General features: G+C 46.0%; 1 protein-coding gene across 8 annotated transcripts; it reads left to right on the top strand.

Annotated features, from left to right (window-relative positions):
- Positions 1–3,979: 3,979 nt before the first annotated feature.
- On the top strand, positions 3,980–14,146 carry LOC4329300 (uncharacterized). 8 transcript variants are annotated; one of them, XM_066307816.1, is made up of 5 exons: positions 3,980–4,693; positions 12,505–12,599; positions 12,687–12,758; positions 12,839–12,927; positions 13,498–14,146. In XM_066307816.1, the coding sequence occupies exon 1, from the start codon at positions 4,084–4,086 to the stop codon at positions 4,681–4,683; it is 600 nt and encodes a 199-aa protein (XP_066163913.1). In that variant the 5' UTR covers positions 3,980–4,083; the 3' UTR covers positions 4,684–4,693; positions 12,505–12,599; positions 12,687–12,758; positions 12,839–12,927; positions 13,498–14,146. The 8 variants fall into 8 exon arrangements, with proteins under 8 accessions (XP_066163913.1, XP_066163912.1, XP_066163914.1 ...); XM_066307815.1 differs by having other exon boundaries at positions 13,491–14,146; XM_066307817.1 differs by having other exon boundaries at positions 12,825–12,927; positions 13,491–14,146.
- The last annotated feature ends 4,803 nt before the right edge of the window (positions 14,147–18,949 follow it).

Here is an 18,949-nt window from a genome sequence, read left to right as displayed (position 1 = left end):
CCTCTTTTGGGTGTGGTCTTTGGTTTCTTATGCAACTTCTTATGCTTCTTCACCATACTTCGTCAGTGCTTTGGATCTAGACTTGATCTTTGGAATTGTTGCTATTGCATCTTTCTTTGGCTTATGATTCAGTGGAAATCTTTTGTGGTGTGGCTGAAATTTCGATTTGTATGCTATCGCTTGAACCTCCATATGTGTGTGAGGGCCCCTTTTGGGATTATGCAGTGATTCAATCATATGCAGCTCACCTTGTGTCGACGGGGATACCCATAGACCGAATGAATAGGGTAGTGGGGTACGTTGGTACGAGGATCTACACGACATGACATCAAGCAAATAAGAAAATGAGGATTATACTGATTCAGGCCCCTCGTAAGGTAATAGCCCTAATCCAGTTTATATGAGATTGATATGGAAAGACCACATATTACAATGGAGAATCAACAATCTCGAGATTACCGGCGAGATCCTTGTCGAGATAGATTCGACGAGATCTCCCGGTGAGTAGGCTTCGCATCCTCTAGATTATAGGCTATGGTGGTTGTGTTGATGCTATGATTCGATGATCCAAACCCCTCAGGAGGTGTGCCTTTTATACTGTGAATCACCTAAGTCTCCAAGTAGACCTCAGAGACTATGGACCCCATCCGATATAATACAAACCCAATCCTCCCCGAGTAGGATTCTGACATTCACTTGCTCGTGAGGATAATTTCCATAATCTCTTGCTAATTTCCTTATTGTATATGGAAACATATCACACATATGAAGGTATGTCGTATCCGTACATTCCATGAGTAGTAGGATATGAGGTATGCCTTATCCGTAACCATGACACCTTGCTTCTAGTTCTGTTGGAATCAAGCTCCAAGACTTCGTTGTTGACGCTGCAAGCAATCGAAGAAGAAGGACCTGATTGTTTTTTTCAATTCTTCCTAAGTCCTTTTCTGCAAAATGTAGCTTAAAAGGGCAGCTATCACGAAGAGCGATTGCTGTTCTTCCAGCAATGCCTTCTTCCTGTTTTCAAGAATGCGGATTTAGTTCTGAACAAGAAGTATATGATCTTGTATGATCACTGCTAGATCGACGAAAGCCAGAAATAAAGACTCCTCGAGGACACCCAGAATTTGCTCTAGTTTGAGCTTAGTGTTTTCTATATTTTGGATTTCCCGAGGAATTGCTGATAGTCTTGCAGTGATATCAATGGCTTTGACTCTTTCTTTCTTGTCCCGCAAAATATAGTGTGCGCCGAAGCTTATATTTATAGACGGTGTAATTTACCCATTGCCAAGGGGTTTCTTTACAAAAGTGGATGTATCCCAGTCCACACCTATGATTCATGCAATGTAACCACTCATGTATGTCTCTAACTTAGCTATATTAATAAATGCATGAGTTAAAAAAAACATTTGCTCGCAATGTGGCAACCAACAGTACAATAGATTTTCTATCTCCATTGAACAATAACCGTCAACTAAATCATTCCTTCTCAAATGAACATCTATTTTACAACTATTTTTGGTTTTTTTTCCAATTATCAAACACTATGTCGCTAGTAATCCTCAACTAAATCATCCTTATTCAAAAGAAACGTCTATTTAGCAAATTTCTTGTGTTTTTTATTTATCAAGAGTGCTCCTATTCAATAAGCAAAAAATCTTTGCTACAATTAAGGGCAGACCCATTGCAACCAAAATTACTACTTGCGCAGAAATAATTTTTTTTCATACAACAATAAAAATGTTTGCTGCAACTAGGGCACCCATACTTATGGTTTAGAACAAAATCTTAGGACGGCTAAACATCATATGTTTGGCTCATGACAAACCTTACATCATCCCTTGCATGCCCATATAAATTTAAGAGAATAGGTTGCCACTAATTCTCATCCCAACTCATTTCATTCAATTCAAACAAGATCCGACACTCATGACTTAACAATCATCTCTGCATATCAACTTAGAGTATGCTGATTAAAGGGTGGTGAAGTCAACCATGGAGGAACAGTAAGCAAGGTGTAACTCAATGTTTGTATCATCATCATCTTTGGCTAAATTTGATTCCTCCAGAGCAATAGGTCAATGAATAAGCTGATATGAGCCACCAACAATGTGCCTGAGAGTGGGTGGAGCTAAGGGTTCACCTCATTCTCGTTTTTCATATTCCATTAGTTTTACTCTATGTTACCTTGATATATGTACCATGATACGGATACGTGATACGTCTATACGTGGATACAACATTTTCTAAAAAAAACATAGATACGCAGATACGTCTATATATATATAGTGCAGAAAAATAAAAAAAAATCAATGACAAATTAGAACAAACTTGTTCAGAACTTCAGGTTCAACTCAATATCTAGATAGCTAGATCAGTTTAATTGTTTCTTGCATCATCAGATAGATCAAACGCTCCAAGATCTTCTAGTACTCTCTTAAGGTTGTAGTTGTATGCACAGAGTGATAGGAGAGTAGGAGTTCACTAAAGCTAGAGAAAACAAGCAAAATGAAACATCTCATAGCTATCTCCTCTAACGTTATGAATTTGCGGTTGCATTAGCGGTTATTACTAGCATAATGACGGTATATAAAAAATCATTGAAGATTTGAAGGGGGCTTGAAGTGGAGTGGATGAACAAGTGAAAGGTGGTGAGAGGGTTACTTTGTGCCTAGCGGCCATAGCAATGTGCCCGGCTGCCAAGCTGCTGGCTGCGGCACCCAATGGCCGACAGAGGTGCTCTGCGTTTGTTCGTCGGAGAGCAAAGCTGCAGCACTAGGAGGACGGCGGAGGCAACACATTAGACGGCAGCACACTTCTACACTATGCGGACGGTTGAGGCGCTGCGCTCGATATCCAACGATTGGAACATGCTAGTTGTTGTGCCTTGCTGCGCTTCGTAAGGTTGAACGACGGTGGCGCACGGGGTGGATGTCAGGATCGATGCTAGGGCTTGGACTTATTAGGAGTGCGTCGATATGTATCGGGAAAGTATCCGGAATTATTTCTTTTATTTAGAAATCTTGGTAATTGGCGATATGTACGGGATACAGATATATAAGACGGTGTATCCAATATGGGTATGTGACTATCCATACATCCTAGATTTTACTTAGGCACAGGGTTAGATAAAAGAAAATTGCTTGCTTCAATGCTAGGGCATAGAGAAAGGAAAATTGAGGAGAAATGTGAGACAATAATAATTATTGGTGGCGGCTCAAAAAAAATCATGCCAGATTTTGGAAACGAGTTAGTTTTCTCTTTTCAACATACTATATTAGTAATTAGAAGGAAACTATTTTTTACTATCATATATTTAGATCAAATATATATAATAGTTAGAAACATTGAAGTTTTACAGTACGTCTTCTCTAGATGTGAGAAAAGCTATGAATCATGTGATTTTTCCACTGTCATCAATATTGTAATTATTTATGGCGAATTTTTCATTCCTTAATAGCAACTACACTGGTAATGCAATGGTTTATTTAAGAAACCGACTTTTTTAAATGTGACTGTTTTTTAAAAAATATATTAATTTTAATCAATTATTATTTTGGTAGTTTATTCATTTTTTTCGAAAAAGTTTACTAGAAAAAATGTCCATGCGTTGTAACGGGTGAGTCTATTTTAATCTTATTATTGTTATATGGTTTAGTTAAAATGAAATTCGAGTTCGCTGGGATATATATATTTTTAGAAAATCATGAGCTATAGTTAGGAGTCCGATCGTTTCACATTGACATGTGAGTTTCTTTAAACATATTTCTTATATGATTTCTTCTGTATTACCAAAAGTGAACGATCTTATAAATTGACTCAAATACGGATATATATTTTCAAAAGCAAATGAACTTAAAAACCGATTCATACGCATACGACGTATTAAATTACTGACGAAAACATCTAGAGATTTTTTGATTAACGAAACGGCAGGACAGGAGGATGAATTCGAAAACAAGGGGATAGAATTTCCCCCGAACGCGGAAGGCGGAACACATCCAACTTTCCCATGTAAAGCCCTCTCCCCCTCGGCGAAACCCTAGCTCCTCTCCTCTCCTCTTCCTCGTCCTCGCAGCACAAATGTCCGACCGCCGCCACGACCGGGAGAAGCCCCGCGACCGCGACCGGGAACGCGGCCGAGACGGCGAGCGCGACCGCGAGCTCGACCGCCCCCGCGACCGCGACCACCGTGACCGCGACCGGGACAAGGAGAGGGATCGAGATCGCGACCGCGACCGCGAACGCCGCCGTGGGGAGCGTGACCGGAAGCGCTCCCGCTCTCCCTCCGCCGACCGCTCCCACCGCCGCCACTCCCACTCCCACTCCCACCGCGGCCGCTCGTCCCCGTCCCCGGACGCCGGCCGCCACAAGCGCCGCCGCGACGGGTCCCCCGCCGCCGCCGCCACCGACCACAAGGACGACAAGAAGCCGGAGGCCCCCGTGGTGCCCAAGAGCGCCGCCGGGGACGGGGTCGCGCCGGGCGACGGGGATGTGGACGTGGAGGAGCTGGAGATGATGAAGATGATGGGGATCCCCGTCGGCTTCGACTCCACCAAGGGGAAGCACGTCCCCGACGCCGACGTCAGCGGGGTGCGCGTCGTCACCAAGCGGCAGCCGCGGCAGTACATGAACCGCCGTGGCGGGTTCAACCGGCCCCTTCCACCGGAGCGCAACCGCTGAGGAGAGGAAGGTTTGCATTTCCTTTTGCTCTTAGATTTTCTAGATTTTTTTATAGACCTGCTTGCTGATTGCGAGCACAATTTAATTCTACTGAAGGCATGAGTTGGATGGAGTTGTTTTGCTTGTGGAAATTTGCGCTAAATTGCGCCTGAATCTTTTGACTAACTGGATGAGTTATGTTACTAGCATCTTGTTATGAATGTTCTGAATTATGAGCGAAATACAAACATTACGCTTACCTACAATCCAAACTGTTTTATATGGATTTTGTATGTTCAAGATCTGTTCCAAATGTTAAGTGCCGTGGCATTTTAAACTATGAGCATGTCTGTACTTTGTACGCAGGGCATTTAGTTTCATTAGTGCCTTTATGTTCTGACTAGCTGTTTTATTCAACTTCCAAACAGAACAAAACTAGTATTCTGTATTTCATCTTCAGAACCATTTTGTCTTCTCATTGTAGTTGGACTTGCCTGTAGTAGCAAGATGTGCATGAAATAAGATCGTAGTTTAGCTTTAAAACGGTGTTGGTCCTTGAGGGACTGAGGCCTGAACAAGGCTATGCTGCTCTAAATCTTCTTCACAGGGTAACTATTCTATGTGGGCGATGGGATTAAACTCTGCATGCTGTGATATTTTGCGATATGTTTTTATATATCAAATGTGTAGATTGGAATGTTCTGAACTCTTTATGAGACTGACAAGCACAGAAATAATAATAATAATTTGCCAGGGCATTTCATATTAAATATAAAAGTCACTTGAAAGTAATACTTTCAAATGGATTTTGTTATTTATGATTTTTTGAAGATATAAAATGTTTTATTGTAATTGATCCATGGTATGCATTGCAAGGTTTTCTAAGCATTTGGAATTATATTTGCTATCAAATGCTTGCACCAAACATTCTGTTGCCTTTTGTTAGCCAAATCCCGCATATTCATTATTCTGGTTTTAATCATAAACAAGTTCGGAAATGGCTATGTTCAAATGTGGACTATAGATGGACATCAAGTGTGGATCTAAGTTACATTTTACTCAACAAAAGTTGGTTCAACTATTCATAGACCATAGTGTAATATGAAGCACTCTAAATCAGTATGGACGTATGGTATGACAGAAAAGTCCTTGTGCGTCCCTCTTCAGCTTGAACACCCACTTAAGAGTGATCGCGCGGTGACCACGAGGGAGGTCAGCAAGCTCCCAGGTGCGGTTCTCCTGAACCGCGTCCATCTTCGACTGCATCACGGCACGCCATGCCGCGTGTCTCTTGGCCTCTGCGAAAGACTGAGGCTCACCATCGTCGCACGCAAGGTGCAACTGTGCCTCCAGGTCGCGAGGCACCAGTCCCGGCACTGACTGGTCACCGAGGAGGTCCTCCATCGTACAGTACCGCGGCAGCTCGCCATCGTGGTACGCGTCGATGCGCTCCTCGTCGTGGGAGAGCGGAGTAGCGAACTCCACCGGGCTGTGCTCAACACGAGCTGGCGTCGGGGTGGACGTGCCCGGAGGAGTGGCTGTTGGTGCTGGAGTGCGTGGGGTCGCCGGCTGTGGTGGTGTCGACGAAGAGCTCGTCGTAGTCGAAGTAGTGGCTCGAGGGTGTGTCTGTGCCGGAGTCGGTGGAGGCTCGGGGACTGGGGTAGACACGCTCGGTGAAGAAGAGCTGCCTACTCCCCCAGCTCCCTCGAAGTGGACGTACTCGACAGTGAAGTCGTTGTATGTCGGAGTCGAACCGTCGTCCACCGCTTTGTCCCATGCCCACCCTCGCCTATCGTCGAACACTACGTCGCGCACCGTGCGCACACGCTGTGTCTCCGGATCGAGAATGCGGTAGGCCTTCGAGCCCTCCGTGTAGCCGATGAAAACCCTTGGGGTGCTCCTGTCGTCGAGCTTGCCGATGTGGCCAAGCTCCTTGGCGAACGCGAGGCAACCGAAGACCCGCAGGTAGGAGATCGCCGGCTTGCGCCCATGCCAAGCCTCGTACGGTGTCCTGCTGTCGAGGGCCTCGGTAGGCGAGTGGTTGAGGATGTAGACGGCCGTCACCACCGCCTCTCCCCAGAAGATGGCCGGCATCCCCCTCTGCTTGAGGAAAGCCTGAGCCATCCCCACAACCGTCTGGTTGCGCCGCTCGACGTCGCCGTTCTGCTGCGGGCTGTATGGCGCGGTGTAGTGGCGATGAATGCCCTCATCAGCACAGTACGACGCGAATTCAGCCGCCGTGAATTCGCCGTCGTTGTCGGTGCGCAGCATGTGGAACTTGCAACCTGATGGTGTCCGCAGCCTCTCCCTTGCTGCTGAGGACCATCACCCACATGTAGTGGGGAGAGGTCGTCGATGAGCAGCAGGAAGTAACGTCGTCCTCTTGGTGTGGCCGATGTCACTGGGCCACACAAGTCCCCGTGCACGAGCTCGAGCCGCTCCTTGGCTCGGAAGCTCGTCTGGTGGGGAAAGGGGAGCCGCCTCTGCTTCGTTACCACGCAGATGTCGCAGAGCTGCTCCACGTGGTCAAGGCACAGCAGGCCTCACACCATCTCCTTGGCACTGAGCCTCTTCAGGGCCTCGAAGTGAAGGCGCTCGAAGCACTCGTGCCACTGCCACGCCTCGTCGTCTTGACGAGCGGCGAGGCAAACTGGTTGTGCCACCTGCGCGTTGAGAATGTAGAGTCGATTAGTGCCTCTGGTTACCTTGGCAAGAAGGCGGCGACGGCGATCCCAAATTCTCATGACTCCGTGCTCGACCAACACGCGTGAGCCGTTTTTATCCAACTGCCCCATGCTGATGATAGAGTTCTTCAACGCGGGGATGTAGTAGACTTTGGTGAGCAGCCTGTGCTCACCGGACTTGGCGGTGAAGGTGACGAGCCGACGCCCTTGATGTCCACGCCGGAGGCATCCCCAAACTTGACGGAGCCTCGGACGCTGGAGTCAAGCTCGGTGAAGAACTCCCGTCGGCCAGTCATGTGATGGGTGGCGCCGGTGTCGAGGTACCACCCATTAGCCTTGTCGTTGTTGGAGCTGTTGCCGAGGAAGGCGTGTACCTTCGACTCGTCGAGGTGGAGAAAAACCGCTGCGGCCGGTGCTGCTGGAGAGCTCGATGCTTGCGTGTGCCAGGAGTAGAGCTGGCTCTTCCTCCACCTGTGCGACGTGGGCCTAGCCGCGTCGAGCCTGTCGACCGTCTTTGGCCCAATGGCCAAGCTTGCCACAGTTGCGGCAGGCGTCGTCTCGTGCTGGCTTATGGTTGCTAGCGGCGCCGCCCTGGGTGCCTCTTAGAGGGCCACCCTCGGTGCGTCTTCGCGTCCACCGCAGCTGGCCGCCTCCGTGTGCCTTGCGCTGCTTGTGGCCGCCCGTCGAGGAGTAGGAGTCTCCCTCCCGTCACCCTGGCTAGCCTCCCACTACTCCCGAGTGAGATGGAGCTTCCCGCCAATGGTGATAGGCCCCAAGAGAGGCTGTGGCTCATCGCCGTCGACGACCTTGAGGCGACCTATCGCCTCCTTGATCGACATCGTGGAGAGGTCCAGCAGAGACTCGATCGAGTGAGCGATCTGGTACTTCTCTGGGACGCAGCGGAAGAGCTTCTTGACGGCTCTCTCCTCGTAGGTGTCGTCACCGTACTGCACCATCTTATGCAAAAGAGTGTTGAGACGAAGGGCAAAGTCATCAACGTCCTCACCTGGCTTGAAGGCCAGGTTCTCCCACTCCTTGCTGAGTGCCTGCAGTGTGGACTTGCGGGCGCGGTCGCTGCCGATGCGTGCCGCAGCGATGGCGTCCTAGGCCTCCTTGGCAGTTCGCTTCTGGGAAAGCGAGAACTGCATCTCGGGCGGGATTGCAGCGATGAGAGCATCCAGCGCCCGTCGATCCTTGTCGTAGTTGACGTCGCCGTACCGAACTGCCTCCCACATGTGCCGTACCTGGAGCCTCACCCTCATGACCGCAGCCCACTCGACGTAGTTGGTCTTGGTGAGGATAGGCCACCCACCGCCGGGGCCGACCTCCCTGATGACATCCTGAATCCCGTGGTGTCCACGGTATCGGTCCGGGGAGGGAGAGACGCGCTGCTTGTAACGATCGCGATCTTCGTCAACCCAACCGTTGCCGCCGGGAGCACTGCCGTTGTGCGCACCCCTGCTAGGGGGTCCGCCGAAGCGTCCAAGCTCGTTTGGGCTGCTGTCGCCGCGCGCGCTCCCGCCAGGAACGCCGCCGGCGCGTCCATGCCCGGCTGGGCTGCCGCCACCGCGCGCGTCGGGGTGCGCGGCTGCCCACTGCTTCACCCGCTCACGAGCTGCCTCCCTTGTTAGCTCATCAGCGGGGATGTCGTAGGCGGAGACAGAGCTGCTGGAGCTACTGTCGCGCAGAGCCTTGAGCTCTGCCACCGCCGCACGCGCTGCATCCGCCGCTGCCGCTGCTTCCACTTCCGCCCTTGCCGCCGCCAATTCCGCCGCCGCCAGCCTTGCTGCCCTTGCTGCCATCGCAGCAGTCTTTGTTGCCGCTTGCTCGCGTTCCTCTGCCGTGGCGAGCTCGGCCTCCTGCCGGAGCCACGCGCTCGAGGCGACCGAGCGCTTGACTTTCCTGCGGACATGGCACGCTACTGGGGGGCTTCTGCGTGGGGAAGAGGCTGCCTCTGACGAGCTGCTGCTCGTCAGTGCAGGGGAGGAAGGATGAGCAGGAACAGCCGGTGTTCCTGCTAGAGAGGAGCTCGGGAAGGGGATGAGCAAGAGATGTCTTGGCTACAGGATAGAATGGCTTTGATACCAGATGTTAGTAGCAAGATCTTTACTCTCATTTGAGAGGATGGCGCTAGGAGAGTTGGGACAATTTTCTGTCTATTTTCTTATATATAAAAGCCATACCATCCTGAGGGAGGTTGGATACATATTTATAGCCATAGCTGGCTGGCTGCAGGCTACTCTAAAAAATGAGCGGGATGTTATCCTAGAGAGCATCCAAACTGAAAGCATAAAGCATATTGTCCTAAAGAGCATTCAAACTGAAAGCATAAAGCGAGCATCCAAACTGAAAGCATAAAGCAAAAACTGAAAGATGCTGTCCTAATAGGAATAGATGCTGTCCTAAAAGGAGAAAACAACCTAAAAGCAAAAAAGGACCACAAAGACCAAAGACCAACAGCACAAGGACGCACAAGGCGGCCATCTAACGGCGGGGCAATGGAGGAAATGCCTTGCTGGTGGGTGTCTACGTTGACGACTTGGTGATCACCGGCACCAAGGATGCGGAGGTGGCGGCGTTCAAGGAAGAGATGAATGCCACCTTCCAGATGAGTGATCTGGGGCCTCTCTCTTTCTATCTGGAGATCGAGGTGCACTAGGACGACTCCGGGATCACGCTTCGACAGACCGCCTACGCCAAGCGCGTCGTTGAGCTGGCTAGGCTTACTGATTGCAACCTAGCTCACTCCGATGGAGGAGAGACTGAAGCTGAGCCGCGACAGCACGACGGAGGAGGTGGACGCCACGCAGTACCGGCGTCTTGTAGGGAGCCTTCGCTACCTCACCCACACACGGCCGGACTTGGCATTCTCCGTCGGCTACGTTAGTCGGTTCATGCAGCGACCGACGACGAAGCACCAGCAGGCTGTGAAGAGGATCATCCGCTACGTTGCGGGGACTCTCGACCACAGCCTCTACTACCTGAGGTGTCCTGGCAAGGCACACTTCATCGGGTACAGCGACAACGACCATGCCGGCGACATCGACACTAGCAAGAGCACGAGCGGGATTCTCCTTCCTTGGTGAGTGCCTCGTTAGCTGGTAGTCGGTCAAGCAGCGGTAGCCCTGTCCAGCTGCGAGGTCGAGTACATAGCAGCCTCCACCGCTTCGACCTAGGCGCTCTGGCTTGCTTGACTGCTTGGTGATTTCCTCGGCCGAGACACTGGAGCGATGGAGCTCAGGGTGGACAGCAAGTCCGCTCTGGCCCTGGCAAAGAACCCCGTTTTTCACGAACGGAGCAAGCACATCAGGGTTAGGTACCACTTCATCCGAGGCTGCTTAGAGGAAGGGAGCATCAAGGCGAGCTACATCAACACCAAGGACCAGCTTGCGGACCTGCTCACCAAGCCCCTTGGGAGGATCAAGTTCCTTGAGCTTTTGCTCTAGGGCCGGGATGGCCCGACTTTCCCACAAGACGACGTACAAGACTTAGGGGGAGAATGACAGAATAAGTCCTTGTGTGTCCTTGTGATGTTGGTCTTTGGTCTTTGTGGTCCTTCTTTTTTGCTTTTAGGTTGTTTTCTCCTTTTAGGACAGCATCTATTCCTATTAAGACAATATCTTTCAGTTTTTGCTTTATGCTTTCAATTTGGATGCTTTTTAGGATAGCATGCTTTATGCTTTCAGTTTGGATGCTCTCTAGGATAGCATCCCGCTCATTTTTAGAGTAGCCTGCAGCTAACCAGCTATAGCTATAAATATGTATCCAACCTCTCCTGGGATGATATAGCTTTTATAAGAAAATAGACAGAAAATGCCCTAACTCTCCTAGCGCCATCCTTTCAAATGAGAGTAAAGATCTTGCTAACATGGTATTCGATGGATGGGAGAAAAGTATGCTCCTTGGTGCTCATTGCTGCATAAGGTCTTACATGAATTAGGATGATATCCTAATACAAATCAAACTGCAAATCATATCTGCCCCAAATTGATGAAATATAAGGTTTACACGTGAATTTATTGACTCCTTTCCTTGTTTGCCCACATTTATCACTAATATTGCTCTACTGCATTTGCAACTTGCAAGAAACATCTCCCCTACCATTCTTGCTCCTATTTCTAAGGTATGGGAAACACAGTCATTTTGATTCCTCTTTGTCATGGTTCGATGAGCTACAATAGATAGTTGGGAGGGCTAGCAGCTAGGAGCCTAAGACCAACTTGACCAGGGGCTATGAAGCAATTAGCGTTGCCATAGCCATACAACCATGGTTTTAAAGGCATTGCCATAGTGTCGCCAAGGCGTCGTGGAGCTCTGCTAGCTCCAGGATGTCCGACGCGTTGACCTTGACCAGCCTGTCTATGGCGACCCCAATCCCATGCCAGGAGAGAGGGAGGGACAGGGATGAGTTATGGCAACCTGAAACCAGCAGAGAGAGAGAGAGGGCCGGTATGCATCCCACTTGCATGATCTGTACTGATGGTGATCGCAAACATAACATTACCTGTCCTATTATTTTCTGTATCGTGTTCCATTAGTTCCACCCATTTCTGCTGAGATAAGCCATCAATTTGCATATTACCATTTCATATTTTTCTTGATTCTGTACCTTTGATTCTGCATTCTAAAATTTTGGTTCTAGCTAAGATATGCTAGACTAGTGATGAATCATTCCTAGAGACTACTGGTTATCTTACTTAAGACATTCCCATGTTATGTTTGTTTTGTGATGCAGTTTATTCATGGTAACAAATTTTAGTTGTCAAATATGTTTTGCTTTCCCCATGACCATGGAAAAGCTATAGATAGCACATTCTCACCAGTCTTATTATTCAATGGCAATTGTCAAGTCATGTGATTTCTTGGTTTAGCTCTGAAATTTGTCTGTGTTTGTCTTCTGGCAACTAACATGTTAGTTTAGAATGACTGATATCGTGGCCTGTTACTTGCTTACTCATGTCTTGCTTATCTAGCAAGTACTCCATCTTTCCTAAAATATAAGAACCTAGGACTGGATGGGACATTTTCTACTGTCCAGATTCGTTGTACTAGGAAATGTCCCATCCAGTCCTAGGTTCTTATATTTTGGGACAGAGGAAGTAGCTACTACTGGTCTATTTTTTGTTAGCTAATGAAAAAACAAATATTTGTCCTGTAGGATGATGAAGATATTCTGATATTGGGTTGCATTGGACTACTGGAACATGTTGCTGTCTTGCTGGACATAGTAGGCAATGAACTGCTACTGAGCATGTATAACCTTGATGGCTAGTTACTTCGCAAAACTTTGTAGACTATGGGATCTCTCTTTTTTCATCAATTGCTCTGTCGACATTCCAGGGATACAGAATTTGGTGGCTCATTTTGAACTATGGGTTTACAACTTTCCATGCTGTTTCTGCATATAATTTGGTGAGCCCCAAGCAATGCTTGTGCAGTCATTTGCTTCTGAATTACCGATGCTCACAGTTCTCTTAGTATTTTTTTTTCAGGTAATGGGACGACAAACTGAAACAGCCTTTACTTTCAGTTGTAGATTCTGGAATGAGTTTATTGGTGATGGGTGATGGTTACAAATTTGGTGGGTGATGGTTGCAAATTTGGCCGCAGCTTTATACTCTGAACGTCTTGCTGAGTACTATCTTGCATGCAGCGTTATAATTCTGAATATGTCGTTAAATTTAACTTTCATATAGCTTTGGTTAACGGCCGAGTTTTGCCTGTAACTGGTCAAGAGTTGGTTTCCCCTGAATTTTACTGTAGTTATATGGTTGGCTGTTGGCAAGGTAAATTGTCCGCAACTGCACATTATCCAAGTTGATTAGCCCCTAGGTTTGCAAATAGCAGAAACCATTTTTAAGCCGGTGCTGACGTTTAAATTTCAATGCTTTTCAGCACACGCTTAAACCTCGTTTTCTACGTTCTAATTCCACTTGTTCTGTATAGTGCTATAAATCAGACAAATTGGATTTGTTCCGCGTCCTGACCTGTGCATAAATTGAAACAGAAAAAAATCATCTTTGCAATAGGAAGAATCGTTTATGCAGTGGGAAGAAAGTAAATTGCATTGTACTTTACAGCTGATTCATGTACAGAAGGACTTAAAAATTTTTTTCCATTGCATGTATTCCCCCCGCCGCAAAGGTTGCAGCCAAGTACACACGAAGTCATCTCAGGTGCATCATGGTTTCTGACATCATTCTCCCCTGAAGAAGCAAATGAGGTGCCACCTCTTCATGGCTCTCCCCAGCTGCAACTTCACCGGCAGGCATCCATCTAGCTCCGGCTCCTTCCCGCGCTTCCTCCCCCGCCGGCCGCTGCCGCCATCGCCTCGGCTGGTGAGCCGAGCGCTCTGCATCGCCGGCGACGGGCAAAGCAGCGGTGGTGCCGCGTCGAGCGGCGGCGGGCTCTTGGGCTTCCCCGGCTCGTCCTCCCACTCGAAGGGCACCCTCCCGCTCGCCGGGCGGTACACCCTCGACGAGTGCCCCAGCTCGTCGCTGCCGCCTGCGCCGTGCAGGAGACCGGCCGGCGACGTGGCGGCGGCGGCGGCGCTCTCCATTGCTTTCCTCCCTTCTGTTCTCCTCTGTTCCATCCACTTCACTTTTTTTCTGGCTAGCTTTTCCTCTGGAGTTTTGAGTTAGGACAGCATTAGAGGGGTGTCTTATATAGGCTCAATTGTCATTTGCCCAGTTTATGTGCTTGCTAAGAATGCCCTTTTGCAAGTCAAAATGCATTGGTTTAAGGGATGTTTTGTTCGCCCTGGTTTGATGTCAAAGGATGCTAATAATCTTCTCTTCTTCTCTCTCTTTTCTTGTGCTTTGGTTTCAAGATCACGGCGAAGAATTTTAGTACTTGTGGGCGGCCGGCAATGCGATAATTTGTGATTGTGATGGCAATTACCGTTGTGTGAAGCAATGGGAGGAGGCGTGGCGGCCACAGGGGATGGCTCTGGTTACGTACTTAGCTGACCTTCCTAATGACACTGGTTAAACAAGTTAGTACTTAGGAAGGCGAATTCACTGAATTGGGTGGTGAGCAAGCTACTAGTATTCATTAGAGGGTTTAGAAAAATGCAGGCTGTTGCAGGTAATGCGTAGTCAGGTAGGCGTCGAGGGGAACAGGAGGTGTACACTTGTACTGGATTTTTCACATTTTGGTCCTTTTGAAAAACTTATTTTGTAAATAGACCCTAAAAAAACTTATCCCAGATATGGTCCTTTTTGGGGCGCCAGAGTGGCTGGCGCCGTCATCCAACGGGACGGCGCCGTCCTCCTGCCACCGTGGTGCACGCGAACCGACGTGGCAGGAGGAGGGCGCCAGCATGGCTGGCGCCGCCGCCTCCATTCCTCTTTCTCTGTATGGAGTTGTAACGGTGTCATTTTTATTTTATTTTTTCGGATGTTTTTTCACACTCAGGATCACGATACAACCAACCACAAAAAAAAATTTAAACTCAAACTACCACTTAGCTAAGTCTGAAAATATCTAGCATACCACTTAGTCTACTTTGCACCTTCACTAAAATTAGACCATAACTCCTTTAGTAAAACTCTTTGATCAGCATGTTAAACATAATGCAATCTACCACTATATGAAATTACTTAATCTAATTCAAAATATAACCACATGAAATGACATATATAAGTTAAACAGTACATAGAGATGTAATTTTTTTATTTTTATTTCATTTTTTTATATTTTTTTCACACTTAGGAGAAGATATAAACCAACCATATAAAAAATAAAGTCAAACGGACAAAATATGTGACATGTAGAATTTTCCAAAACTCTACCGAAACAGACAAAATATGTCATCTATTAAAATAGGCGTAACTTTCTCATACGGACTCGGAATCAGGCAAATAATATATGCACGGACATCTACAGAAAAAGTTACATTTGATTCTCCCCTGCTTTGCTGGGTTCAGCGATATTAAAACCTCCAAATTCCGCTTGCAAGATTGTGTTTTCGAGGAGAGAAGTTTTTCGGTGGAGCTTTGGAAAATTCCACATGCCACATATTTCGTCCGTTTGAGTTTATTTTTTACATGGTTGGTTCCTGTGAGTTCCTAAGTGTGAAAAAAATATCAAAAAAATAAAATAAAAATAAAAAAGTTGCACATCTCTCTCCTCTGCACTAGTTCGGAGAGAGAGAGAGGAGAGGAGAGGAAAAATTCTACATGTCACATATTACGTCCATTTGAGTTCAATTTTTCTATGGTTGGTTCTTGTGTGTCCCTAAGCGTGAAAAAAATATCAAACAAATAAAACAAAAATAAAAAATTTCGGGGGGGGGGGGGCGCCAGCCACTCTGACGCACTCCCCCTAGCCACCTCAGCATCGCCCCGCCACGTCGGCAGGGGGACGGCGCCAAAGAGGCTGGCGCCGAAGGACGGCGCCAGCCACTCTGGCACCCCAAAAAGGACCATTTTTAGGATAAGTTTTTCTAGGGGTCTATTTGCGAAATAAGTTTTTTAAAAGGACCAAAATGTGAAAAATCCAGTACACTTGTACATGGCTGATTGGATTGGAGATACTCCCTATATTTCTAAATATTTGACATCGTTGATTTTTTAGCACATGTTTGACCATTTATCTTATTCAAAAACTTTTGTGAAATATATAAAACTATATGTATACATATAAATATATTTAACAATGAATCAAATGATAGAAAAAGAATTAATAATTACTTAAATTTTTTAAATAAGATGAATGGTCAAACATATTTAAAAAAATCAACGGCGAAACGGAGGAAGTATATCCTTGTCAATCCTACAGTTGCGTAGGACATAAAACACGAGAAAAATATATAGTGGAGACGTTTTCTGAAAAGCTGTAGCAGAGGACCTATGGTAATCAACTGATTCAAGGAGACGTATAGGTTAATTGTAGAGGTGGGGAAAAAAAAATCCATCGTTGAGATATTTAAGGACTCGTCTGGTTAATCTCTTTCGTAAGAGGATTTGTTCCGTACCTATTAAGGTCTGAAATTAATCACATGGTTAATTAAACGGAATTAAATTGGATTTTGGAACGGAAAATTTCCCTTGCTGAGTTGGCTGATACATGTGTACTGTTTCGAGTTTAATAAAATACTTATTGTAATATAATGTTCTATCAAATTTCATTTGTAACTGTTCAAATATATATTAGATTAAATGCGATATAGATAAATAAGTTCATAGCTCAAGTATAGCTTATAAGATTTTAACAAGACAACATGTAGCTTAATTCGAAAGAGAGGTTACACATGGTTGGGCGGTACCGGAACAAGCAGTATGAAATCTAGGCAATTCTGGCTGGTAATGACCAGATTACTAATTGGGTAGTATAATTCTATATTAGGACTAGAATGATAAACCACTTGTCGAATATCGTTTGGGTAGCATAACGCCATATATAGAGGGTACACCGTTAAGGGCCAACCATAGAATGCCTTGTTCATTTAATCCCTACAAGAAAGAGATTGAAAAAAAATGAGGGAAAATAATTTTATATCACAATATATGTGGAATTAATGCCCTCAAATCCCTCTTAATCCTTTTGGATAGGGGATTAATGAACAAGACCTAACCACATCCTAGATACGCTTTTACGCAAAAAAAAAAAAGGCATTGTCTACCTTCTACACACCATTCGAGTATTACCTTCCACCCACCGTTCGACAGGAAACCCCTTAGGAATCATGTAAATTCTAGACTATCCGATTGCTTTAAGATTTATGCAAGGCACCCAAACCCTAAAAACCCCTTCTCCCTCCATCCCTATCCCGACTCCCTCCTCATGCTGCCGCCGCTATCACTAGCACCAGTAGCATCGACCGCTAGGCCACCGCCTTTCCATTGCCATCTCTCTAAGCCAGGAATCTCCCCTGCCTTATGGCCTCCTCCTACCCCCCTGCAACCCGGGACCCTAAAACCCAAAAGCTCCATTGCCTCCATTGTCAGAGTTAGAGAAGAATGTGTCATCAAAGCTGGAGAAGAGCTATGGTTGCCAGAGCACGAATCGTGAAGCAAATCCCAAGATCGGAAATTTACAAGATTTTGGCTTTAATAATAGTATATCGAATACCATCTAGCAATCCCACAAATAAAAACCACACCATGTCTAGTTCAAGGTGCCTCTTGTCTTGTCCATGAAAGGAAAAATATTGCAGAAGCTGAGATGCAACAGATAGGTGCCAACACCTGCCTCACTGAGGTCCGCCGGACCTTCCCCTCCTCTCTTCCGCACCTGTCATTTTCAAACTAGCAGTAGGGAGGTGTCTGTCGAATCAGCTTGAACTTGCTATAAATTTAAACTACTGCCAAATTTGAATATCAACCATGTCCCTATCCCGTCTTTTTTTACCATCAGATCCATCAGATCCATCATCACTAGCCACCATTCCTAACATCTTGATTTGTTTTGCTCCTACTGCCAACGTTGGCCAACCGCTCGCTATAGAACCATGGTTTCGGAGGCATCGCCACTACCTCACCGTCCACAGTTTGCCCGTTCCATCACCCACTATTGCGCCACCACCTCCTATGATTATCCCTCTAAGCCTGACAATCTTCTTCTCTTCCCCTCACAACCTCACTAGCCCCCATCCCCTCCCATGCTGACAATCTTCTTCTCTTCCCCTCACAGCCTCACTAGCCCCCATCCCCTCCCATGCTGACCCAACCCTAAAGCCCTAAACTAACTCGTTGGGCCGTAGCCAATCACTAAAACTAGACGAGGGTGCACAGCCAGCCGAGGTGCACGCGGGGAGCACTATTGGAGAACTCCTCATCTCTCTGGTTCGCAACCCCCTTTACTCCCGGGTAGCGAACCAGGAGGGAGAATCCGGGACTAAAGATGGCGGTCTTTAGTCCCGGTTCAAATACCCGGGAGTAAAGCTCCATCTTTACTTCCGGTTGGTAACATCAACCGGGACTAAAGATGGCTTAGTCACGTGGCTGGCTCAGCCATCTTTAGTCCCGGTTGGTGATTTTTTTCTTTACTTTTTTTTAATTTGGTTGTGCTATGTGCTGCCTACACACACACACACACACACACACACACACACACACACACATATATATATATATATATATATATATATATATATATATATATATATATATATATATATATATATATATATATATATATATATATATATATATATATATATATATATATATATATATATATATATATATATATATATATATATATATATATATATATATATATATATATATATATATATATATATATATATATATATATATATATATATATATATATATATATATATATATATATATATATATATATATATATATATATATATATATATATATATATGACACTCATATGGGGCACCATGGTGCCCGGGCACCATGGTATCTAATGCACAAAATCACTCAAATTTTTCAAAATTTTCAAATTGTGAGTATATACCTAGTTATAATAATTTGATTCATACCTATACTTATCAACAAAACAACTCAAATTTAACTTTATTTCACAATCCATGATTACATACCTAACTAATTATATGTATGGATGCTATATACCTAGAATCAAAATCTAACAAAAACAAGTTCAAATTCAGTTCAAACTTGCTT

The sequence above is a fragment of the Oryza sativa genome, chromosome 2 (genome assembly GCF_034140825.1).
Source record: "Oryza sativa Japonica Group chromosome 2, ASM3414082v1".
NCBI lineage: Eukaryota > Viridiplantae > Streptophyta > Magnoliopsida > Poales > Poaceae > Oryza > Oryza sativa.
The sequence above is the reverse complement of the archived record's forward strand: the minus strand, read 5'-3'. Positions and strand labels throughout refer to the sequence as shown.

Bases quoted from the DNA above. Each gene is read 5' to 3' on its own strand.
- LOC4329300 (XM_066307818.1), top strand. From the start codon at position 4,084: ATGTCCGACCGCCGCCACGACCGGGAGAAGCCCCGCGACCGCGACCGG.